Here is a 22,942-nt window from a genome sequence, read left to right on the forward strand (position 1 = left end):
CCACCTGAGCACAACAAGCAGGTCCTGTGGGTACATGTGTGTGTGCAGGCACAACCAGTGGAGGAGGCAGGCAGGCCAGGGATGGAGCCTTGCTGCAGAACAGGCCCGTTTGTTTTAAGAACATTGGAACCACTGATTTTGCTTCATGAAAGAGGCATGAATAGGACCTCAAAGGGAATTTCTAAGAGACAGAAAATCAATGGCCCTGACATCTTGGCCCCCAGAAAGAGAGAGAGAGAGAGAGAGTGTGTGTGTGTGTGTGTGTGTGTCACACTCCACAAATTGATCCAGTCATATGCGTGCGCGCGCGCACACACACACACATATACACACACAGATAGGGCTCACATATGCTGACAAGTACCCATTTTCATGTACATCTGGCTTGATAAAATATACAGATGTACACATGAATCTGAATACTCTGGCTGATTTCCCTGCGGGTGGGTGGGCACCCATGCAAACACATACCTGCATGACCCAGTGAGCATACTCAACAGCAGTGGCGTGTACAGACGGGGACCTCCCTCCACGGCTGCACCCACACATTCTTAGGTGTGCACTTTGATCCACCACACTCAGGAGTGTGCTCCTCCCTGCACACATATGCTGGGGCAGGTCAGGCAGACACAGGAACCCACCAATACAGGGAGAGGAATGGCTCCCAGCAGGCTCCAGCGTCACCTGCACAGGCAAGCGCTGCGCGCGGCCCGCCCATGAAATGTACGTACATGCCCATAGCTCCAGAGACGTCCCAACTGCACGGGCAGAGGCTGGCTCAGTGGGTACACTAGTGCACATATGGGTACACAAACGACTCCCAGCAGGCCCAGCACACACGCATGCGTACCAGGGACGCTCTGTGCTGACCCAGCACGTGCATGCACATCCCTCCCGGGTCTCCAGGGAGCTCCCACAGACAAGACAGCTCTGACAGCAGGGTGTGGGGGAGGGCAGCTCAGGACCAGGGTTGCCAGGGATACGGATGTGGGGCTCTCAAAGCTGCATGGCCTGCCCAGGCAGCACAGACAGGCCAGTGACCACTCTTAGGTCTTCAAATGTTGCTAATCAGATGGCAATGCCTTTCAGGGAGGGAACCGGGAACTTGAGGGTGGTTTCCTAGAATGAGCCAGTATAACCCTGACAGGTCCCAGGTCAAGCCTGCAAAGCCCCCAGGGCAGAATCTTTTCTCTCTAAGGCTGACATGAGGCTCTGGGCCCAGAATTTGCTGGGGACACAGCAACAGACAGCTCTGCATGGCCCCTAAGCCTCATCCAGGCCATATCTCCTGCTCCACCAAATGACCTGTGTTCAGTGACAACTATTTACTTGCTGTGTGGCCTGGAGCAAGTCACTTGGCTTCTCTGAACCCCAGTTCCCTCGTCTACAAAAGGGGATGGTCGCAACTTCGAGCATTTAGATCGCAGGGCCAGGCTGTGACAAACAGAGCTAACATTTTCTGACCATGTGCCTCGTGCCAGGTGCTGTGCAGACATTTTCTTTTCATTATCTCCTTGAGTCTTCACAACTTGCCCTGTAATACTCCATTTATTATTGAACCCATTTTAGAGATGAGGCAATCAAGGCTCGGGTAGGTGCGTCACCTGTCCAGGGCCACACAGGTAGCAGATGTCAGAGCCAGTATTTGAACCCAGGTGGCTGGCTCCCACCTACTTTGCTAAACCTTCCTGCTTGTGGGGGTCTGGAGTGGTGGGAGGCAACACAGGTCCTTATCCTCATGCCGCGGAAGGTCACGGCTGTCCTGATGGCTTCTCGAGGAGCGCCACAAGGACCAGGTAGAACAGAATCACGGACTGTTAGGTACATTCTACAGATGGTAACACTGAGCTCCAGGGTGGGAGGAGCAGGGGGAAGTGCTCTGCCGAGGTCCCAGAACCCACATTTGTACCCAGGGACCCTGACTTTGTGAGCTGCTCCTGCACTATGCAATTCACGCACCCTGGCTGGTTAAAACAGTGCCGTGACACACGCACATATTAGGTACCTGCTGTGTGCTCGGACCTGCTTAAAACTGAGGGCTCGTCCATTACCATGCCCCCCCAACTTTAGACATGTAGGCACTGCCTTGCTTTCTAGAAACTCTGCCAGCACTGGGCTGGTGCCCACCCTGAGAAACCATCCTTCCTGTGGCCGGACAATGCCTCCCTTCTCATCCTGCTCCTGTCTCCTGAGCTCCTTTGACTCCTCGGAGCCTCCTTCAAAGCCTGGGTAACTGGGACTACTGCTCTCATTTAACAACAGGGAAACTGAGGCTCAGGAAAAGGATGTAACCAAGTCAGTCAGTCTCATGGGTGGCTAGTGGCAGAGCAGGGAGCTCTCTCTGTGCAGGACTCCCCCGGCAACTTCCAATTCTGGGTCTGCACAGACCCAGACACACGGTGGGCTCCCACCAGCTCCTTATGAGAGAATTGGGTCCCACAGCAGCTTCTGGTCTAGGATCACACTGCAGAAATTCAGAACATGGTCAGGCCAGGGCAGGGAAGGGAAGGGAGCAGGAGCTGAAACTACAGTGGTTTATGTTTAAAAAAAAAAAAAAAAGAAAAAGAAAAAAAAGGGTAAGACTGAAAAATGCTCTAGTTCCAAGACGGAGTTGAGATCTGAGGGAAATCTCAGTATCAAGAATAAGGAGTCTCCATCCATGCTTAGAAACATCTATTCCAACCACAGACAGACCTGTGGGGCGCCGTGGCCATGTCAGTCCCTCAGGAGCCCTCCAGAGGCGGCAGGAAGAACCCCATTCTCTCCATGGGCCTTGGTTAGTAGCGTCACTCCCAGCAGGGTTGAAAGGGTCCATGTCTGAGACTGGGGTGACTGAGACTCTGCAACAAGTATTTATTGAGCACCTTCTGTGAGCTCAGCACCATCCTAGAACCTGGAAATACAGCGGTGAACAAAACAGACGAAATGGCTGCTCTCGTGGAGCCCACACTCCACCCGGGAAAGACTGGCAGCTGGGGAACACAGTGGGGAATACGTGGTATGTCAGCTGGCGATTAGGACAACAGGGAGAACACAGTGGGGAAATACGTGGTATGTCAGCTGGCGATTAGGACGACAGGGAGAAATCAATCACGGAAGGGGACAGGCTGCGTGCCTGTATACAAATTGGGTGACGGGGGACCTCAGTGAGGTGACATTTGGGCAGAGACCTGAAGAAGATGATGGAGCAACTACTGTGGGTATCTAGGGAAAGAACATGCCTGGCAGAAGGAGGTCAGAGTGCCTGGAGAGCGAGAGGGAAGGAGGAAATGGGAGGAGACCAGTCAGAGAGGTGAGAGGAGGGAAAGATGATGGAGGGACTTGTGAGCCATTTCCAGGAACTTGGCGTTTGCACTGTGCAAGATCGGGAGTCTTAAAGATTCTGGCTAGACCAAGCATCCTAGGGACCCCAGACTGGAGGAGGCAGGGTGGGAGCCGGGTAGAGGCGGTCAGGAGGCAGTGGAGTGAGTCTGGACTTCAGAATAGAGGTCTGGGCTGGAGTTAGCCCAGAGAAGGCATTTGAAGCTGTGGGACTGGGTGGAGTCACCCAGGGAGAGAGAATAGGGGGCCAAGGACACAGCACTGGGGCCTTCCAAGGTGGAGAGGTCGGGAGATGAACAGGAACTGGCCACAAAGTGCTCAGAGCGAGAGGTGGAGGCGGGTGGCACCCCGGGAGCCAGTGCGTTCCCAGAAGAGAGAGCAGTCACTTTGTCAGATGCTGCTGGCAGGTTGAAGAAGACCAGGTCTGGGACATTGTGTCCATGTCTCCCACTGGCCTGGCGACATGGACATCACTGGAGGCCTCGATGATGAGCTGTTTTAGTGGAATGAAGGGGACGAATGTCTGATATGAATGTGTTCATGAGCCCTAGGAACGGGAGTCAGCAGCGAGGGGGGCTTCAGAATCAAACCAACCCAGTGACCCCGTTCCAGTCCCAGCTCTGACCCTTTCTAGCAGTGAGCCTTGGGCAGGTCACTTCACCGTGCTAAGATTTCCTCATCTGAAGAATGGGGACAATAGCCCTTTTACTTTCCTAGAGTCCTTGAGAATCCAATGAGGTAACAGTCATGGAGAAAATTTACTAATGATGAAATACAGGAACTATTCCAGCAGGACAAGTACAGGCTTTGGATTTCACTTCTGGCTCCTCTGTCCATTAGCTGTGTGACCTTGGCTTGGTTATTTAACCTCTCTGAGCTTCTGCTTCCTTTTCTCTAATAGTTGTACCCAGCTTCTGGGGATTGTAAGGATTCAGCAGAGTGTTCACCAAGCCCAAGGTAGCAGCCTGGCACAGGGTGAGCACCCAATTGATAGTGCCTGAGCCTGCCTCCTCTGGGGATTCTTATTTCTGTTACTTACAAGAAGGTTCCAGCAAGAGGTACAGAGTCAGGAGTCGGACCCTGAGTTTGAGTGCCAGTCCCCAGACAAGTCATTTCATCTAACTTCTTGGGCCTCAGTTTTTACAGCTGTGAAATTGGCAAGCTGTGGCCTTGGCCCCCTTTGTTTGGGGGATGGGGGGACAGAGAGGACAGGAGACAAAGCTCACGAGTTGCAAGTGAAATGGAAATGGCTGTGCACGCATGGCCCTCTCCTTGGCCTGTCATCTCATTGGGCAGGCAGGTTACTGTGACCAGAAAACACACTCCGGTTATGAAAACAGCAACTTAAACCAGCCTCCACCAGGTCCCATGGGAAGAGACTGGGAAGGCCGGAGGAAGGAGCAGAAAGCCCAGCATACCAGCAAGAGCAGGAGTCCCAGGCCAGCCCACCCCACAGGGTGACCCCTGGCCCCCCAGCCATGGGGGCTACGCAGCCCATCCTCTTCCCCGATTGATTTCTCCCTGTCGTCCTAATCGCTGTCTGACATACTGTGCATTTCCCACTGTGTTCTCCAGCAGCCTGTCTTTCCCAGGTGAAGGGTGGACTCCACAAGAGCAGCTATTTCGTCTGTTTTGTTTGCCGCTGTATTTCCAGGTTCTAGGATGGTACTGAGCTCACAGAAGGTGCTCAATAAATACTTGTTGCACCCACTTCCACCTCAGCATTGGTGAGACCCCCGGGCTCCCGTGAAACTCCAGAGAAGACCTTGGTCTCTGCCCCGGGTGGGAAGAGGCAGGCCAGCCTCAGTGGGAGCTCCTCACGGACCTGAGAACACACAGCTCCTGTGAAGAGGAGTGTGGGGTGGGGGGGTTTGGCGGGATGGTAACAGGTCCTGGAAAACCTCCCCTGGTCGCGGGAGCTGTGTGATTGGACATCTTAGAGATGACAAGGGGCTCCAGAAAGAGCCAGGCCTAGGAGCCTGCCGCGCTGGGTTCTAGTCCCGGCTTCTGCCTGACAAGTACCTGGGACCCTGAGAAAATCATGCCTCCTCGTGGCCTCAGTTTTCCTTGTCTCTAAAACGGTGCTAACAACCTTTGCCGTGCTTCTCGCATGTGGGTATCATTTAGATCAAAATATCTCATGGAGTGAGTCCGAATGTTACACAAAAGCAGCCTCCAATCTTTTCTGGAACAAAGCAGGGTGTAAGTAAAGAAATACTGTACATATGTAAGACATTATCATTACAAATGGCATTTTTCCCACCAAGCTATGGGGAAAAAAAAGGAAAACAAAACAGAAACCAGTTCAGTATGGCGCGAAGGATTCTCATTAGGATTTCAGGAGGCCTGAGTTCTGATTCCAGCTCCGTAGGCACCTGATAAGGTGAGTGAGCCTGAGCGAGCCACCTCCAACTCCCTGCCTTGCAGCCCTGGTAGGGAATCAAACAGATGTTGGTTTTAGAGAGGCTTTGCAAGTTCTGCCAATGAAGAATTAACAATAGAATGTTCCCTCCTCTCCAAGGCAGGGGGTCTGGGATGGGAGAAGGGACTCAGGCAGGTCTTGGTTTAAGAGTCTCACCTGCCATGCAGCCTTGGGTAACTCTCTTCCCCTCTCTGGGCCTCAGTTCCTCTTGTGAGGTGTGAGGTGTAGAGGCTTACGGTGGGGGGAGTGAGGATAACGGGCCCCAGGGAGGGGGGTGCCCAAACAGGGTGGGTGAGGCCAGAGCAGACCAGTGGGGCCTGAGCCAGCTGCCGCAGAGCAATGAAAAGCTCTTAACCACACAGAATTGTTAACAGCTCCCAAATCCTGTTGTACCACAGGCTTAGAAAGGCTTAAACTGTTAAATGCATAAACTTCCTCAATAAACGGGCCTCTCTTGCCAGATTCTGAAGCCCAGCCAGATGAAAAGGCAGTGGTCGGAGGGCGGGGAACTTCCCCAGCTGTTTATGGTCCTGCTGGAGTGATCTGGAGGCAGCCCGTGTGCTTTCAGGGTCCAGATGAGCCAGTCTGGGGCCAAGAGCGGACAGTGCAGGGCTCTGGGGTCAGATGGCCTGGGTTCTAACCCTACTTCTTCCTAGCTGGGTCATCTGGGACTTTTCCCCTCAATTTCCTCTTCTGTGAAATAGGGATGACCTTACCTAACCCTGTAGGGTGACCAAGGGCCAGTGGATACTGCTTGTATCGGAAGAAATCAGGAGTGGAAGGCACAAAAGCATAGACCTGTCTCTGCCACCTAAGAGGGCTGTGATATTGACCAAGTCTCAGTTTCCTAGTCTGATGAGAGGACACAAGGAGGTGACTGGGCAGGAGCGGCCCACCCAAGGTGAGCATTTGGTATGTGCGGTGTGGGACAGACTGGGGGCTCTTCTCTCTGGCCAGAGGTTAGCCAGGGTTGGGGAGCCTCCTTCCCTGAGGCTTCCTTACTCCCGAGCCTTCGTCCTGGGACGGTGTTCCATCCTGCCTCGCATCTCTTGATAGGAAAGCACCTCGTCATTCAAGGCCCAGCTCCGGGTCTCCTCCTCTCCTGAGAAGCCCTCCTCGTTGCCCCAGTAGGGTCAGCCCCCTCCTTCCTTTGAGGTCCCACAGTCCTAACCATGAGCCCCTTAGCCGGTTATCTGCCAAGCTCTTCACTTCCACCATCTTGGGGGGTCCTCCGTCATCTGGAGGTAGGCAGGCCGGGGCGTAGTGTTTCTATTTCCCAGGTAAGCAAACTGAGGTTCTTTCTATCACACCCTGCTGGCCGCTCTGCATAGGGTCTACAGGATCGGGACTCAATGACCAGGTGGACAAGACATGGGCCTCAGGTATAAAAGGTGAGTACATTCTGGCATCCGTCCTCTTCAGGTTAATAAGTTGTCCCAGCAAGCTACAGAAAGCCAGGTGCAAATTCTAGCTTGGCTACTTAGTGGCTGTGCGGCCTTGGGCAGCTTGATGACCCTCTCTGGGCCTCAGTCTCATCATTGGTAAAATAGAGCTAATAATACCAACAGAATTTTCAATAAGATAATGGAAGCATAGCATATACCACAGTGCGGGACACACAGGTGGCACTTTTCACCTCCCTGTCTCGGGCCTCCTCCAGGCCTCTCAGGACTCCCCTCAGCCTCTGAGGGCAGTAGAACTGAAACCCTGGCAGCCCTTCCACCATCCTCCCTTGGCCAAGAACACTTTTCTTCTGCTCTTCCCTGGATGGCTGAACCTTGTCTGGGGATAAGCAAGAGGCCAGGGTTTAAAAAGAAAAAAAATCACCATCATTTCCAATCATTTTTGTTCCTGGACTAATTGCCCTTTTAACCCTTGGTTCTTCTCATCCTCCCAAGCCCTGGGAAAATGGCTCCTCCTCCAGGAAACCTTCTTGGCTCTCTCCCCATTCCCTCCGAAGCACCCCGAGTCTGTAGTCATGGATGGAGCTCTCTCCTGCGCCCTAGACTGGCAGCCCCAGGGAGGGTACGGAGGGCCTTCAGCATCTGGGCAGCTCCCACACCTGGCCTAGGAACTGGTACACAGCAGGTGTCCCGGAAGTGGTATTTGAGTGAAAAATGAATGAGCTGTTCTGAAGCCCAAATTGTCCCATACTTCCTACCCAGACCACTGGGAACTTGAAGACCAGAGAGAAAGAATCATCTCATGTCCTGAGATCCAGAACCTTCCATTTAGCTGAATCAGAGAGGAGAGAGGATTGAGGTGACTGACCCCCTTCCCAGAAGCACGTACTCTGGCTGCCTCCGGGCCTTTCCACGTCCTCCTCGCCTGCCTAACTCTTGCTCCTCACTCAGCTTCCACCGGAGTGGCCCATCTTCCTGGAGGCCGTCCTCTGATCGCCTGTTCCTGGCTAACGTTCCCCTGGATGGGCTGGGTGCCTCTGTCTGCTTCCACAGACCCTCCCCGCCTGCTGTGCTTTCTTCAGCATGACCCCAGTCCCCCTGCACCTTCACTGTCTGTAGAGGTATCTGTCACCATCTCTAGGCTGGGTGGGCCTTGGGGACAGGGGTCATCATGGCCATTTCCAAGGCCCCCTAATGCCTGGCACATGACACTCAACAAGTGTTAGCTTCCTCGTCCTCTATGAAGACATCATTGAGCCCTCCAAGAAGCAGAAAAATCAAGAGCTGAATGATTTCAGTGGATGTCTGATGGATGGATGTATCATAGACAGACGGATGGATGGATGGATGGATGGATGGACCAATGGATGGATAGGAAAGGGGAAGCGGGGGAGGGTGTAGAATTTTTCCCATTTTTAAGAGCAAAGGCTTGAATTGCTTGAGTACACTGGCCATGGTCCCTATCCAATTCCCTTCACAAAAGGCTGGCCTGTGTGGTCTCAGCCCTGGCCTGAGCCTGGGGGTCTGCCCGAGTTTTCTGTACCCCCTCCTTTTCCCTCAACTGGGTGTCTCCACCCTGTCCTTGAAGAAAAGCAGCAGAATTTTCTGTGTGGGGGTCTAGGCCTCCCCTCCCACCCAGCACTCCAACCCTCACACCCTTCCCCAGTCAGCACAGCACAGGCTGCCAGCTGGCGGCCTCCCTCCCGGAGCCCACCCTATTGACCGCACCCCACCCCTGCAGACTCCCCCAAACACATCTGAGCCACTGGTCCAGCCTCTGTAAGAAGGGCTCGAGCTGAAAGCAGGGTGGGAAGGAGGATCCAACTCTGAAGGCCCAGAAAGGACCCCTGGCCCCTCCCTCCCTTGGCTGGGAAGCACAAGATTCTGGAGTAAAAGAGAAAATAAAGCCACAGGCATAACATCTCATGCTGGAGAGCATGCCAGCAAACAGGCACTCTCAAAGGCAGCTGCTAGGAGGGTAACTCGGTCCAGCCTTTCTGGAGGGTAATTTGGCAATGTTAGTCAAAAGCTGTAAAAAAAAAAGTGCATGCCCTTTGACCCTACAATTCCACGCCTAGAAATGTATCCTACGCAAATAGCAGCAGCCATGCAAAAAGACAGAGAAACAATGAGGCTCACCCCAGCATTTGTTTAAGATAGTGAAATACTGCAAGCAATCTATCTGTCAATCAACAGAGCAGTAGTAAATAAGTTACGGTACATTTATTCTATGGGATCCCAAGAGCTTCCCCACAATGATGTTATAGCTCTAACATGATATGCAAAGATGTCCACAAAATATTATTATCAAAAATTCTCCTCCTGGCCATGGTGGTTCATGCCTGTAATTCCAATACTTTGAGAGGCTGAGGTGGGAGGATCATTTGTGGCCAGGAGTTCAAGACCAGCCTGGACAATATAGTGAGATACTGTCTCTCTGAAAGAAAAAAGAAAAAAAAGAAAAAAGAAAAAAAACTCATGTAGTTTAAGCAGGAGTCCATTTTTTCTTAAAACAAAAAATCAATATGTGTAAATACACATAAATCCACCTGGAAGAACCTATACCAGTTGGTTTCACGGTGCTTATTTCTAGATGATAGGATTATGGGTGATTTTAGTTTCTTCCTTTTTGCTTATCAGTAATTTCTAAAGATTCTACAAATAACCTGCATTGCTTTTGTGATAAAGAAAAGTTATTTTTTCCTCAAAATAAAAAGCTAACCAGGAAAAAAAAAAAAGTCCACAGGCAAAGACAGTGTTCATACAAGTCCTTAATCTTATTTTTATAACACTCTTCTGGGTATTTTCTGATTTACTCTGTATAACAGGCCTCTGTTTATTCTGTTTTGCAGATGAGAAAACAAAGGTTGGGAGAGGGTCAGCTGCTCACCCAGGGTCACACAGCTAGCAAGAGGCAGGGCTGGGGTTTGAAAGCAGGTCCCTGAAGCCAAGGTCAAGGAGAGGCCATGAGCTGGGGAGAGAGCAGGAGCTGCACAGCAGGGCAGGGCAGAAAAGAGGGAGAGGCTGGGAGGAGAAACCCAGCAGCTGGGAACTGGGGAGTCTGAGCTGGAGCCAGCGAATCAACATGTGCGTGCAACCACCCTGGCTAGCAGCCCCTCTCCCCATCCAAGCTAAATATTAAAAATCCCATGACGCCCGATAGCATCGCAGCAATCATGCTCACTGCGGAACTGCCTCTAGATCCCTCACAGATGCGGGTTGGCCACTGCGAGAGAACACAGCAAGGTCCCCAAAGAAGGCTAGGTTGGGGGCTCCTGCTGGGCTAGCGGAAGTCGGGACTGAGGTGGGTAAGGAGAACCAAGGAGAACAGGGATCTGGAGACAGGCAGACTTGGAGAAACTGAGGCAGGGGCACATTCACAGTCACACCTATCATACTCTGGAAAGAGTCAGAGAAACAGACTTGGGTGCAGGCGGCTGCTGCAAAGAAGGCATTCCAGGGACACCTTCTGCCACTCCCAGCAGACCTGCTGGCGGGAAGCCCCAGTGGGGACTGGGGTTGGGGAGGGAACACGGCTCTTCTAAAGCCTTCCAAGATGCCCAGTCATACAAGATGCCTTCTTCTTCGTGTCCTCAAAGCACTTTGCCTGCATGGACCTCATTTGTGGCAGGACCATACTCTGCCTCGTTCCCTGGGTGTCTGAGTCCCCTGCTCACCCAGGAGCCACTTCAGACCAAACCCTGAGTGTCAGGGTTTCTCAGGGACCCTCTGCCTGGAATGCTTTCCCCCAAGCCTTCTCAGGCCCGTCAGTTCAATGATGTCTCTTCCGGGAAGCCCTTCCTGAAGCACGGCCGCTTTCTCATCTCTATTGTTGCACAGTTCTTACCCCCTTCACTCATCACAGTCTGCAACTAGTTTGTTGATTTGCTCATTGACTTTTTCTTCTGTCTTCTCCTATCCACCCACTCAGACTAAAAACTCTGGGAGGGCACTGAATGTGCCTGTCTTGTTCATTTCCGTATCCGACTGCACCCGGAACGTGTCTGGCTCATAGTGGGTACGCAATACATATTTGTTACAGGGCTAAATGGCCCACAGAGGTTACTCAAAACGTGTGTTGAATGGTTGGCTTCCCCAGGCCCCTCCCCTCTCCCACTGTGCCCTGTACACAGTAGGCACCAGAGGAAGTTGGTGAGATTGAATCAGTTTAGCCCCCATCACTATATTGGGAACTAGTAAGCCTTTGAACGCCATCACCGCCCACACCAGGGATGGTGGCCACTCCCTATGAAGACTCCCCCATTCTCCATCTGCCAAGAAGACTTAATCCAGCCTTATTTTCTCTCATTTATATTAACAAAGCAATGGATGTTTTCCTATTAAATTATATCTCAATAATAAACGCATCTTTTCAAACCACATCCTCTTAGAGATTCTGCTAATGTTCCGCTGCCCCAGTGGGGACGATCCCTGAGGTGGTGTTGGGGCTGGGCTTGTGTCCTCTCTTTGGCCTTAGGTCCCAGCTTGGTCCAAACATGTGTTATCACATCGTGTGTCTCAGCTCATGGTCCTGGCACCAAATCATCAGGCAGGGCTGCTTGTTTAAAAATGCTGATTCCAGCTGGGCATGGTGGCTCATGCCTGTAATTCCAGCTTTTGGGAGGCTATGGCAGGTGGATCACTTGAGGCCAGGATTTTGAGACCAGCCTGGTCAACATGGTGAAACCCCATCTCTACTAAAAATACAAAAATTAGCTGGGCATGGTGGTACACGCCTGTAATCCCAGCTACTCAGGAGGCCGAGGCAGAAGAATTGCTTGAACCCAGGAGGCGGAGCTTGCAGTGAGTTGAGACTGCGCCACTGCACTCCAGCCTGGGTGATAAAGTGAGACCCTGTCTCAAAACAAAAAACAAAAAACAAACCCTGCTGATTCTCAGCCCCCCATCTCAGAGCCACATTCCCAGACCTGGGGGAGAGGTTTGAGTCAGACCCAGAAACCTACACTTTAACCAACTAACCAGGTGACTCTGATCCACAATAAAGATTGAGAAGCCCTAAGCTAGAGGACGAGAAAGCACTTGACCAATGTTACTTGAATGTGAGCTGGAATCACCATTCCTACACGTCCTGCTCCAGTGGGGCCAGTGCCTATGGGGCTTGGCCTGCAGCAGCCTCACATCTGGGTGACAGCAGCATAGGCCACAGCAACAGCTGGTGTCCTTCTGGGTTCCCTGAGCTCATTAATCACACCCTGACTGGCCCCCACTCACACTCAGTGGATGGCTGAGCTGGCTGGGGCCTTGGGGAGGCTGTCAGGTACAGGGGAAGATGGGTGTGGAAGGGAACCTGGAAGGGAGCCAGGGCTGGGCACACCTTACCCCTGCCCCACCTTGCACCCTCACCATCTGCAAGGAGCAGCTCTGACTCTGAGTTGGGTGACTTGCTTTTAATGCAGAGAATATGGCAGAAGTGGTGAGATGTCACTTCTGGATTAGGTTATAAAAGATTGTGGCTTCTGTCTTGGGTGTTTGCTGGTATTCTCTCTTGGCTCTCTCACTCTGGGGAATGTCACTGCACATGCAAGAGGCCCATGTGGTGAGGGACAGAGTCCTGCCAAGAACCCCGTGAGTGACCTTAGAAGCAGACTCCTCCCTGGTCGGGCCTTCAGATGAAACCGCAGCCCCAGGCCACACCTTGAGTGCAACCTCACAGGAAAATCTGAGCCAGAAGTACCCAGCTAAGCCACACCTGGATTCCTGACCCTCAGAAGCTATGAGATAATGAACGTTTGTTGTTGTTTAGACACAAGGTCTTGCTCTGTCACCCAGGCTAGAGTGCAGTGGCATGATCATAGCTCACTATAGCCTCAAGTGATCCTCTCACCTCAGCCTCCTGAGTAGCTGGAACTACAGATGCACACCACTACACCTGGCTAAATTTTTTCTTTTTCTTTCTTTGTAGAGACAGGGTCTCACTATGTTGCTCAGGCTGGTCTGAAACTCTTGGGCTCAAGCAATCTTCCTGCTTCAGCTTCCCAAAGTGCTAGGATTACAGGCATGAGCCACCACACCTGACCTGTTGGTTGTTTTAAACTGCTAAGTCTTGGAATAATTTTTATGCAGCAACAGGTAACAAACATACCTTCTCATCTGAACACCCTGCCTGTTGCAGTTCTTCCTACACCCCTCCACCAGCCCTTAGCTATGGCCATACCAAACCTGCCTCCCTAATGGGCCAAGTTGATTCACGTTCCCAGGCCTTTATTCATGCAGCTGCATCCTCCAGCATTCCTGGGCCACCCACCCAAGACTCAGCTCCAATGTCACCTCCTCTGTGAAGCCTTCTGTCATTTTCTGTGCCCACTGTAGCCTGAGCAGTTCCTATTAAAACAAGTCTAACACATCACCACCTTTGTACATTTATATGTCTGTCTCCCCTGCTAGACTCTGAGCTCCAGAAGGCAGAGCCACAGTCTGATTCTTCTCTGTACTGCCTGATGCTCAGCATAAGGTCTGACAGAGCAGGCTCAGTAAAAGTTTGATGAATGAACGGACCATCAAAAATGAGTGGCTGGTTTCCCATTCACTTGTTCTGCCACCCACACCCTGTCTCACCACTGCCGTCCCCCAAGGTTGTGCACTTTTACACCCAAGGACGTAAAACCAAATTTGTTATCTTCCCCAAGAAACCAGCCCTTTCTCCTAACTTGCCCATTTCTTTCCTAGAACCATCACCTTCCTGCAAGCTGTAATGCCCTGTTCTCTGTGATTCTTCCCTCTCCTCCCTTTCCATCCTGTCTTCCCATCCCATCCCTTTCATTGGCAAAACATCCTTTGATCTTACCTCTCCTCTTCCCCAGCACTGGTGCACGCCCCACTCCAGGATGCCACTGTCTCTTGAGATGACAACAATGGTTCCCCTATAGGCCCCCTCCTCCTGTCTCTGGCACCCCCATCTGTCCTTCTAGGTATCTTGAAAAGCTGCCTTGCTTATCTCAGAGGGCTAGAGGGAGGAACCACAGAGCTGGTAGATTTAACAAGCATTTTATCAGATTGAGGATCACTGCAACCACCCCCCGGCTAAACTTTCCCTGGCTCTCCAAGGACACTGGATTAGGGTCCAAACCTTTAGCCTGGCATCTGAGGCACCCTAGGATCTGGCCCCAACCTCTGAATCCAATGGGGAATGCAAGAGGACATGACACAGGCAGCTTCAAGTCCCCTACACCCCCAGCACCACCACTGCAGTTCACAGGCTGAGCACCTGGGCTTTGTACACATCCTGTCATTTAGTTAACATCTATTAAGCACTTCCTGTGTACTGGAAACCATCGCAAGTACTTTGCATGCATCAAGTACCTGACTCCTCACACCAACCTAGGAAGGAGGGTTTTACACTTGGCCAAGGTGATACTGCTAGTGACTGGCAGGGGTGATTTAACCCAGGTCCTTCAACCTTCACAGCCTTCTTAGCACCAGGCTGTACCTCTCACAAACTTCTCGTGTTTGCAGACCACCTTCATGGTTCTCTGCCGTACTCAAACATCACTTACACTTACTTAATAGTTCTCCTTAAGCTAACTGTGTGGCATGGTGGTTAAGAGGGTGGGTTTTGGAATCCCAGATCCTCTACTTAGTCTCTGCTTCAGCTCTCTGAACCTCAGTTTCTTCATATACAACAGTACTCTCTGTCACAGGGTCCTAGTGAGGATTAAACGAATTAAGTCACAGAAGTGCTCAGCATATAGTACAAGGGGGAGTCGTGGGCCTGGCTCACGGTAAAATCGCACTTCTCCATCTCTTTGAATAGGAAGTAACCTTGTGACTTGCTTTGGCCAGTGAAATGCACACAGAGGTTACGGCGGGGGTGCATCCCAGGTGGAAGTTTTAAAGCCAGTAATCCATCTGCCACACTCCTTCCATCCATCTGCCCTGCGGATGGCAACATCCCGAATGGTGGCGCTCCATCCATTTGACTCTCAGAGGGAGGAGTCCCAAGCTGATCCACAATGGATATGGAGCATTAAGGGGAGAAATAAACTTGTATTGTTTCGTCACTTCAGCATTGTCCGGTCTATACTGACAGAGTAAAAGCTCAAAAAATGTTACCTTATTAATACATAAATGTTACTTATTATAACATACGTTTTCTTAAAAGGGGAACCATATCACCTTTGCAAATGAAGAAAAAGACACCACTTGACATACTCGTATGATGACGTAAACAAAAAACCTTTATCCTACGCCAACCCAGATCATCTGGAATACCACCTGCAGGATGTGCACGGATCGTTTTCAGGAAGTGCGATATTCAAGTGCCTCCCTCTAAGAAGCCGAGCGATGGCTGCCAGTTTGGAAAGCCTGGCCCTAGAGTGCCTCATGGTCAGCTCTGAGCTTTAGAGGCCAGGCCCAAGTCTGCAGCCCGAGTCTGCAGCCAAGACCAGTTCTATGCATTTGCAGGGGCACGTGCCCCGCCCTGGCCCTTACCTCGGCAGACGGTGCCATTCTCAACGGCCTCGAAGCCTGCTTTGCACATGCAGCGCCCGATGGGCACCAGCCACTCGCCGTCCCCGTTACAGTAGAGCTTGATGGGCACATCCACCTCTTCCGCATTGGCGATGCAGCTGCCCCGGGCAGCCACCAGCGATGTGCTCTCAGCTCCCGACAGGGTTTCCTGGAAGATGGCGCCATTCTGGATGATGCGGGGGCACTTGCGGTAGAAGACACGCACGGCAATGAGGGACATGCAGCCGCCATAGTCCTGGAAGGCCAGGTAGAAGCCGCTGCGGGACACAGGTCCAAAACTCCGCACCTCCGTGTTGATTTTCATGACGCGGCCACCCAGGTCCACCTGGGAGAAGCTCTCGTCGGCTGCAATGGTATCCACCTTTACCCATGGATTCTCCATCCAGTTGGGGAAGGTCTTGGTGGCCGAGTCAAAGTCAGCCTCATAGTAATAGAGGTTGAAGGTCTCCTTGCAGGAGCCAGGCACGCTGGGGATGCTGCTGCAGTCACGCACCGAAAACTTCATCTCCACGTGGATGCGGTGGGCGCCACGGCGCCGGATAAACTTGGTCCGTAGCCAGTTGTTCTGGCTTGACTCAAACACGTTGCACACCTGGTACGTGCGGATCGTGTTCATGTTCTCATCGTAGCCACTCACCTCTTCCCACTGTGGGTAAAATGCTCGTCAGGTGGGGAGGTAAGGGCTCAGCCCCAGCACACACTCAGTCTAAGGTGGAAGACACAGACTCTGCCTTAGGGAATCCTCCAGTCTAATGGTGAAGACATCAGAGAATTCCCAATCTGATGGCGGAGACATGCCAATCAGGTGGGAAAGGCACACATCCTTCTCTTGGTATTCTGCTAGCTGACAGGGCAGACGTGGCCCTTATTGTCAGCGGTACACTAATCTGATAAAGGAGACAGGGACTCTGGCCAGGAAGTTCCCACCTGGAAGGGGAAAATAGGGAGAACCCTTCCCCGCTTACAGAATTCTTTCTGATGAAAGTAGACACAGCTTTGTGGTTGGGGGGGCTACCAGTCTGATGGAGGAGACAGAACCTCTGCCCTCGGAGAGCCCCCTGTCTGATCAGGGAGAGAGAGCCCTTGCTCTTGGGAACTCTCAGTCCGATGGAGGAAGACAGTCCTCATCCTCAGTGAATGCCTAGGATGATGGGGAAGACAGGGTCCTTCCCCATGAGAACAGCTCTGCTCTGGGGCTTTCGGCTGCTAGAATTTGCTCTCGGGTACCTGGAGGGAGGCCGCCCACCCTCCCTGCCTGGGGAAGGTACTCCCGTACCCTCTCTGGGGCAGCCTGGGATCTCACAAACCCAGCAGAGAGGTGCCAAGCCTCACTGCTGCAGGGGGCTGGGCCCAGTGGTGGAAAGTTGGGGCGGGAAGGGCCTAGGGCGGACCCGGGTTATCTCCTCACACTCATGGACCAGGCTCGTTCCCACTGCTGAGCCTTTTGCACACTTCTGTGCCCTCCTGGAGCACCGTCTCTGGTCTCCTCTGCACCAGGCTCTCTGGCTGCTGCTGTTTGCATTCACCAACTTTCCCAAGGGCCTTCGGGAACAATCTCCCTGCGTGAGGGCCCAGTACACTCAGCCCTCTTGGGCCAGTGTCAGTGGGACTGAGAGCTTGCTGAGGGCAGCCACCCCTCCTGTCCTTCTCCTGTGTCCCCCTTGGTGTTGGCTGGCTTCACCTGGGGTAGACCCAAAGGAGCCCCAACAGCAGAGTCCCCTCTCCCATCCACATCCGGGGCTGGGCACCCTAACAGAATCTCATTTCTTTGGCGTGATTATCACACATGGTCTATATGGTTAGACCCCTTTTACAGAGGGATAGGGCGTAGAGACCAGAAGTGAGGTCACTTGGCCCAGGCCACACAGACCCAGAGCTGTTCGTGTGCTTGCCCGTGCTGCCTGGAAACACAAGGACCCCACGTGTGCCCCAGGAGTCCCGGGTTCTAGTCCCAGCTCTACTAACTTGATGAGTGGCCTTGAGCAAGCCATTTCTCCCTCCTGGGCCTCCAATTGCCAAATGTGCCTGTGGGAGTGGCAGCTGATGGAAGAGGTGTCCCCCTCAAGTGGGTGTCCTTTATCCTGTGCCACTCAGATTCCCTGGGCCAAGTCTGTGCGTGTGGAGCAGGGGCTGGCAGCCTGGGGAGGGTCAGGTGCGATGAAGGGTGAGTGCACACAGGGAGGGCAGGTCTGGAGCTGACTGGCTCAGCCTCTTCTTCAATGGCAACTCTGAAGCTCCCTACATTGCATTAATTTTTTTTTTTTTTTTTTTGGTGGCACCATGTGACAAAGTCAGCCCCTTGTTACAACCGCTGCTCTTCTTCAGAACTTAATTAGAACACTTAATTAGAGCACTCTGCCTTTCTCCCCTCTCTCTAATTAACATGCGGAGGCCCTGCAGCCTAAACACCCCAAATAATTGCGTCCGGGGGCCCTGCAGCCCAGCCTGGCCTCATTACTGGCAGGGTGGGGCTGTGGGCCCAGCCGCCTTCGCAGATGGAAAATTGGTGACAAGAAAGAGCCACAGAAAGCGGCCTGACCCTGGGGCCCTGCCTATTGAGAACACAGGCCTGGGGGGTGGGAGGAACGCAGTTCCCTGGGGCAGCAGCTGAGTCCCAGCGGAGCAACCGGGGTGGGGGGAAGGGAAGGGCTGGGTTGTAGAGTCCAGTCCAGAGCCCTCCCCAGAGACCACGGGGATGAGGGATGAATATTCAACTTCATGACAATGACAATGATGATGATGATTATAGCTCTCTTGACTGGGAGCCCAATCTATGCCAGGCATTGTATTAGACACTTTGCAGGAAAACCTCACAACAGTCTTGTGAGGTCTAAGACATCATCACCATTTTATAGAGGAAGAAACTAAAGCTCAGAGAGATTAAGGAACTGGCCCCAGATCACACAGCTGGTGAGTGGCAGAGCTAAGACAGATTTTCAGGACTGTTTGACCCCACAGCCTGTAATTTATGCCCGATTTTGCTCTTGGAGAGCTCACAGCATAGACCCTAGGATGATAAGAGCCAAAGGATGGGGAGCTTTGTGTTATGGGGACCCAGAAAGCGGGCAGAGAGGGCTCAGTCATAGTCCTGAATACAAACCTTAGCCCCTCACTTATTATCTATAGGGCCCTGGGCAGGTGGCTACACCTTGTTGAGCCTCAGTTTTCTCATCTGTAAAATGGAGATAATTCCTCTCTATGGGATTAGAGATGATGTGTACAAAGGTGCTTAATACAGTATCTGACACAGAGTGGGTACTCAGGAAATGACAGTTCACTTTCTTCATCTGTAAAACAGGGGTAGTGCGAGCACCTACTTCTCAGCCTCGCCCTATGGATTCCACGGGATAAAGGCTGAAAGCATCCAGCCTGTTGTCATGGTAACTGGCTCCATCAATGGTAGGGGATCATGGCTCCATCAATGGTAGGAGATTGGGAGGGTGGGGCTGAGAGAGGCCTGGCTCTGGGCCCTGAAGAGGGAGAAAGGGGTTAGAATATGAGGGGGCATTCAGGTCCTGCAGCAGGGTTTGAGGGATCCTGGGGACCAATGCAAGGTTTGGGGACCACTGACTCACCCCTGATGGAGGATGCACCATCCAGCCCAGCTCAGCCGTCGCTGTAGTGGAGTCCATTAGCGTTTCTGTGGGGAGAGCAAAGAGTCACCGCTCCGCCCCACCTACCAGGTGCTGTCAATCTCTCTGTTGGGCCCTCATCCTTCTTTACAGAGAGCCCCGCCTACTTCCACTGCCCCAGTCATCTGGCTCTAATTCTCCAGACTGCTCTTGGTTTAGACTCCGCCTCTCTACTCCATTATCCCGCCTACCCCCACAGCCTAGCCAATCATCTAATGCCACTCCTCTAGGCCCCGCCCCTCCAGACCAAGTCCACCCTTACATCGTGGTCAGGCTCTACCTCTCAGCCAGTCTAATCCCACTAACCTAGGTACTGTCCTTCCCTTCCTTTTCTGGACGGGGAGGGTCTTACATCCACTAAACCTGGGGTCTACTGGATGGGTTTCAGAGGGTCTGCCACTAAACTCTTGGGTCTTGCCACTAAACATCAAACTCTGGGGATCTGTTTGCTTTTCAGCGTGCATGAAACTCTCAAAAACGGGAACTTGCGCCTTAGACGGGCTGTTCTTGTGTCCCAGCTGAGACCCCCCAGTTTCCCTTCCTTGCCCCTCTGGCGCACACATCTTGTCAAGACACTCTCCCTTTCTCTAGAAACCTGGAGTCTTCCATCATGTTCCTGTGGCTGAGGTCCCTCCCCCGGGGCTCAGGTAACTCTGCCCCCAGGACAGGGTCCCGGGAGTGGAGAAGTGTTGAGAGCAAGCACTGCACCCAGTAGGGGCCAACTGTCACATGGCCTGTGGGGGTTCAGGAGACACATCAGCGTCTGGGACCATCCTGAGCCCCACTTGCCTCCCCCAATTCCAGCAGCTGCAGGGAGCCACATGGCCCTGGAGACCCCCATTCTCCCCAGGTCAGGTTCAGGACCCCTCTCTTCTACCCCTTCCTGGCCTCTTTGACTTCCAAACACTTTCTGAATGGAATTGCAATACACCGAATGAATTTAAATGAACCCCTTTCAAGCATTCATTCGACAAAATATCCTGATGCCCATTATGTACCAGGCACTGCACTGGGCACCCTGAGAGAGAAAACCGTGGCTAGCGAGACCCTACCATGGAGCAGTTCCTGGTCTGGCAATGGAGATGAGGTATGAATATAAATAGCTATGAGACAGTAGGGGGAGAGACCTAGAAGGTCACAGTGACACCACCTCGCTCGGTGAGAGTGGGTAAGAGGTATGCTTGCTGCCATGCTCCAATTCTGTGCCCAGGGCAGGCATCACTCATCAATTCCTATACTATGGCCACATGATACTTCTTGCCACAGTATTCCAGGAAACAAATATAAACCAGAGATGCTGTCCCTGGCCCAGCCCAACTGCCTCCTTTCGGAGACAGGGCAACTGAAGCACAGGGGTGAGAAGGGGCTTCCAAAGATTGCACGGGAGTTGGCGGCACAGTGGGAAGTGCAGGTGTCTTGCCTCCTAGCCTATAAACCTTTAGGCACTTCAAACAATTAGTTTAATGGTCTGGGCTAAATGACAAGGACCAGGAGATTGGGGCTGTGTGCCCAGTGTCCAGGCAGCTCAGAAGTTCCAAATGGCAGATAATTAGGGCTTGAACTATGGCAGGGGTGGAGGGGATAAAGGGTGGGGACAGGAGGAAGCATTTGGCCAGAGGTGACCCCAGTCAGACCCCTGAGCTGACAAGAGAGGATGCAGAAGTGTCCCCACGACCGCCTGTGGCTTGTGTCCCTGTGCACTGGCATCCCCGTGACCGCCTGTGGTCACTGTGTCCCTTTCCACTGGGGGCTGGCACAGGGAGGGGGTGTGGGGTAAGGGTGCCAGGGACGGTGGAGCCAGTGCCAAGGGCATCTTTTTGATGGCAAATTGGAGGGAAGTTCTATTATGCAGCTTTGGAGCTGAAAAAAGGGTTCCTTTTCACACTCCGAATGCTACAGATTTTTCTTCCTGGAGAGAACAAGGGCTGAACTTTTAACCTGTTTTCTCTCATCGGCCTCAGCCAGAGACACGCCAAGCCGGGCTCTCTGCCTGGGCCCAGGGAACAGCTGCTGGGAGCTGTGTCGAACAAGGCAGAGGAGAGACTCTGCTTGGGACAAGAAGAGGGTCGGGCGGGGGAGGCAACCCCACCAAGCAGGTGGCCCCATCCCTTGGCTAGATTCCTGGGCTGACCCAGAGGCCAAACACTAGAGGATTCCATGGCCCAGAGAAGGAGGGGCCGGGAACTGACATCTTCATCGTACGGGTGGAAACTTGGGCTCAAGGAGGGCAAATGGCTTGCCAAAGTCACACACTAAAAGTTGGTGCTCAAACTCTGGGCTCCCAAGAAGCTTAGGGTGGGGGGACCCACTGTCCGCCTGTGCCTTCTACCTCTCCTGGCCCAAAGCAGTGGCCCAAAGCATTGGGAGGATCTCAGAAGGACTGGAAGTAAATGGACTGGCTGGTTTGCAGACACAAAGGAAATACGAAGGAACATGAAGTTTGCAGATCCCCTTGGGAGGAGGTAGAGGGCCGGCATCTCCTCTGCTCCCTTCTCCAGTGCCACTCCTGGCTTTGCCTGGAAGCCTGGCTCTGGGAAATCTGTCACCCCTCTGGGTTGTGGCAGGAGGCAGCACAAGCATGCTCTCTCCCCAACCTGGTCTTTTGCTTTTCAATTTTAACACCTCCCTCTACCTCTGCACGAAAGGCAAATGAGCAGAGCACACAGACCTGGGCTCTGGAGGTCACAGAGATCTGGATTCTAACAGCAGTTCTGTCCCTTCCTTGCTTGGTAACCAATATCACTTGCCATAAAAGGAAGGAAAATAAACACAGACTCTTACAAATGAACCTTTTGAGGCAGGCAGATCACTTGAGGTCAGGAGTTTGAGACCAGCCTGGCCAACATGGTCAAACCCCGTCTCTACTAAAAATGCAAAAATTAGTCAGGCATGGTGACGCATGCCTGTAATCCCAGCTACCTGGGAGGCTAAAGCACGAAAATTGCTTGAACCTGGGAGGCAGAGGTTGCAGTGAACTGAGATTGCACTATTGCACGCCAGCCTGGGTGATACAGCAAGACTCTGTCTCAAAAAACAAAACAAATAAACAAACAAACAAAAAACAAATGGACCTTTATTTGTTCTATCTCTTGTTAAGTCTCAGTTTCCTCACCTGGAAAACGGCCAAAATACCTTCCGAGTCTGGAAGTATAGCAGCTTGGATCCCAGCACAAAGTAGATCCTCACTTAGTAACAGCTGCTGTCTTTAGATGGTGTGCAATGCTTTTTGGCACACCCAGTGCCTGCACACACTGCTTCCTCCTTTGGGCTTATTAGGTGGCCCCTGAAAGTGAAGGCAGTCCCAAGAGGCTCCAGCTTAGTCTGCCTGCCTTCCCCCACCTCCCAGATACGCCTGCCAACATCTGACAAGCATCAGTCTCTTGCTCCACGGCCAAAGCCTCCATGGAGCCCATCCCAGTCCATCTGATGCTGCTTTCCCTGGGGTGCCCTGAGTTTTCTCTTTGTTCCTCTCAAACCAAGCACAAAAGTCAAACTCTGTTCTCTGGGGAATCTGGAGTTAATAGTTATTGCCTCAAGAACTTAGTGGGTTCAGGAAACCAAGCTTTGTTTCCACCACCATCATGTCCTTTTTCCACCCTGTAACACACCAGATGCCTCCCCTCCAATCCCAAAAACCTAAAGAGGGAGAGAACTCATGTCTGCTGAGATCCTATTAG

General features: G+C 52.5%; 1 protein-coding gene across 7 annotated transcripts in view; it reads right to left on the reverse strand.

The window, feature by feature from the left end:
* The window catches only part of EPHB2 (EPH receptor B2), a 205,549-nt gene that overhangs the window by 115,213 nt on the left and 67,394 nt on the right, over window positions 1-22,942 (reverse strand). For all 7 annotated transcript variants that reach the window (XM_074017503.1, XM_045378463.3, XM_045378461.3 and 4 more), the window contains exons 2-3: window positions 19,209-19,273; window positions 15,595-16,279 (exon numbers count right to left, since the gene is read on the reverse strand). In XM_074017503.1, the coding sequence (XP_073873604.1) occupies window positions 15,595-16,279; window positions 19,209-19,273 (750 nt within the window). The remainder of the gene's footprint in view (window positions 1-15,594; window positions 16,280-19,208; window positions 19,274-22,942) is intronic.

The sequence above is a fragment of the Macaca fascicularis genome, chromosome 1, assembly GCF_037993035.2.
Source record: "Macaca fascicularis isolate 582-1 chromosome 1, T2T-MFA8v1.1".
NCBI lineage: Eukaryota > Metazoa > Chordata > Mammalia > Primates > Cercopithecidae > Macaca > Macaca fascicularis.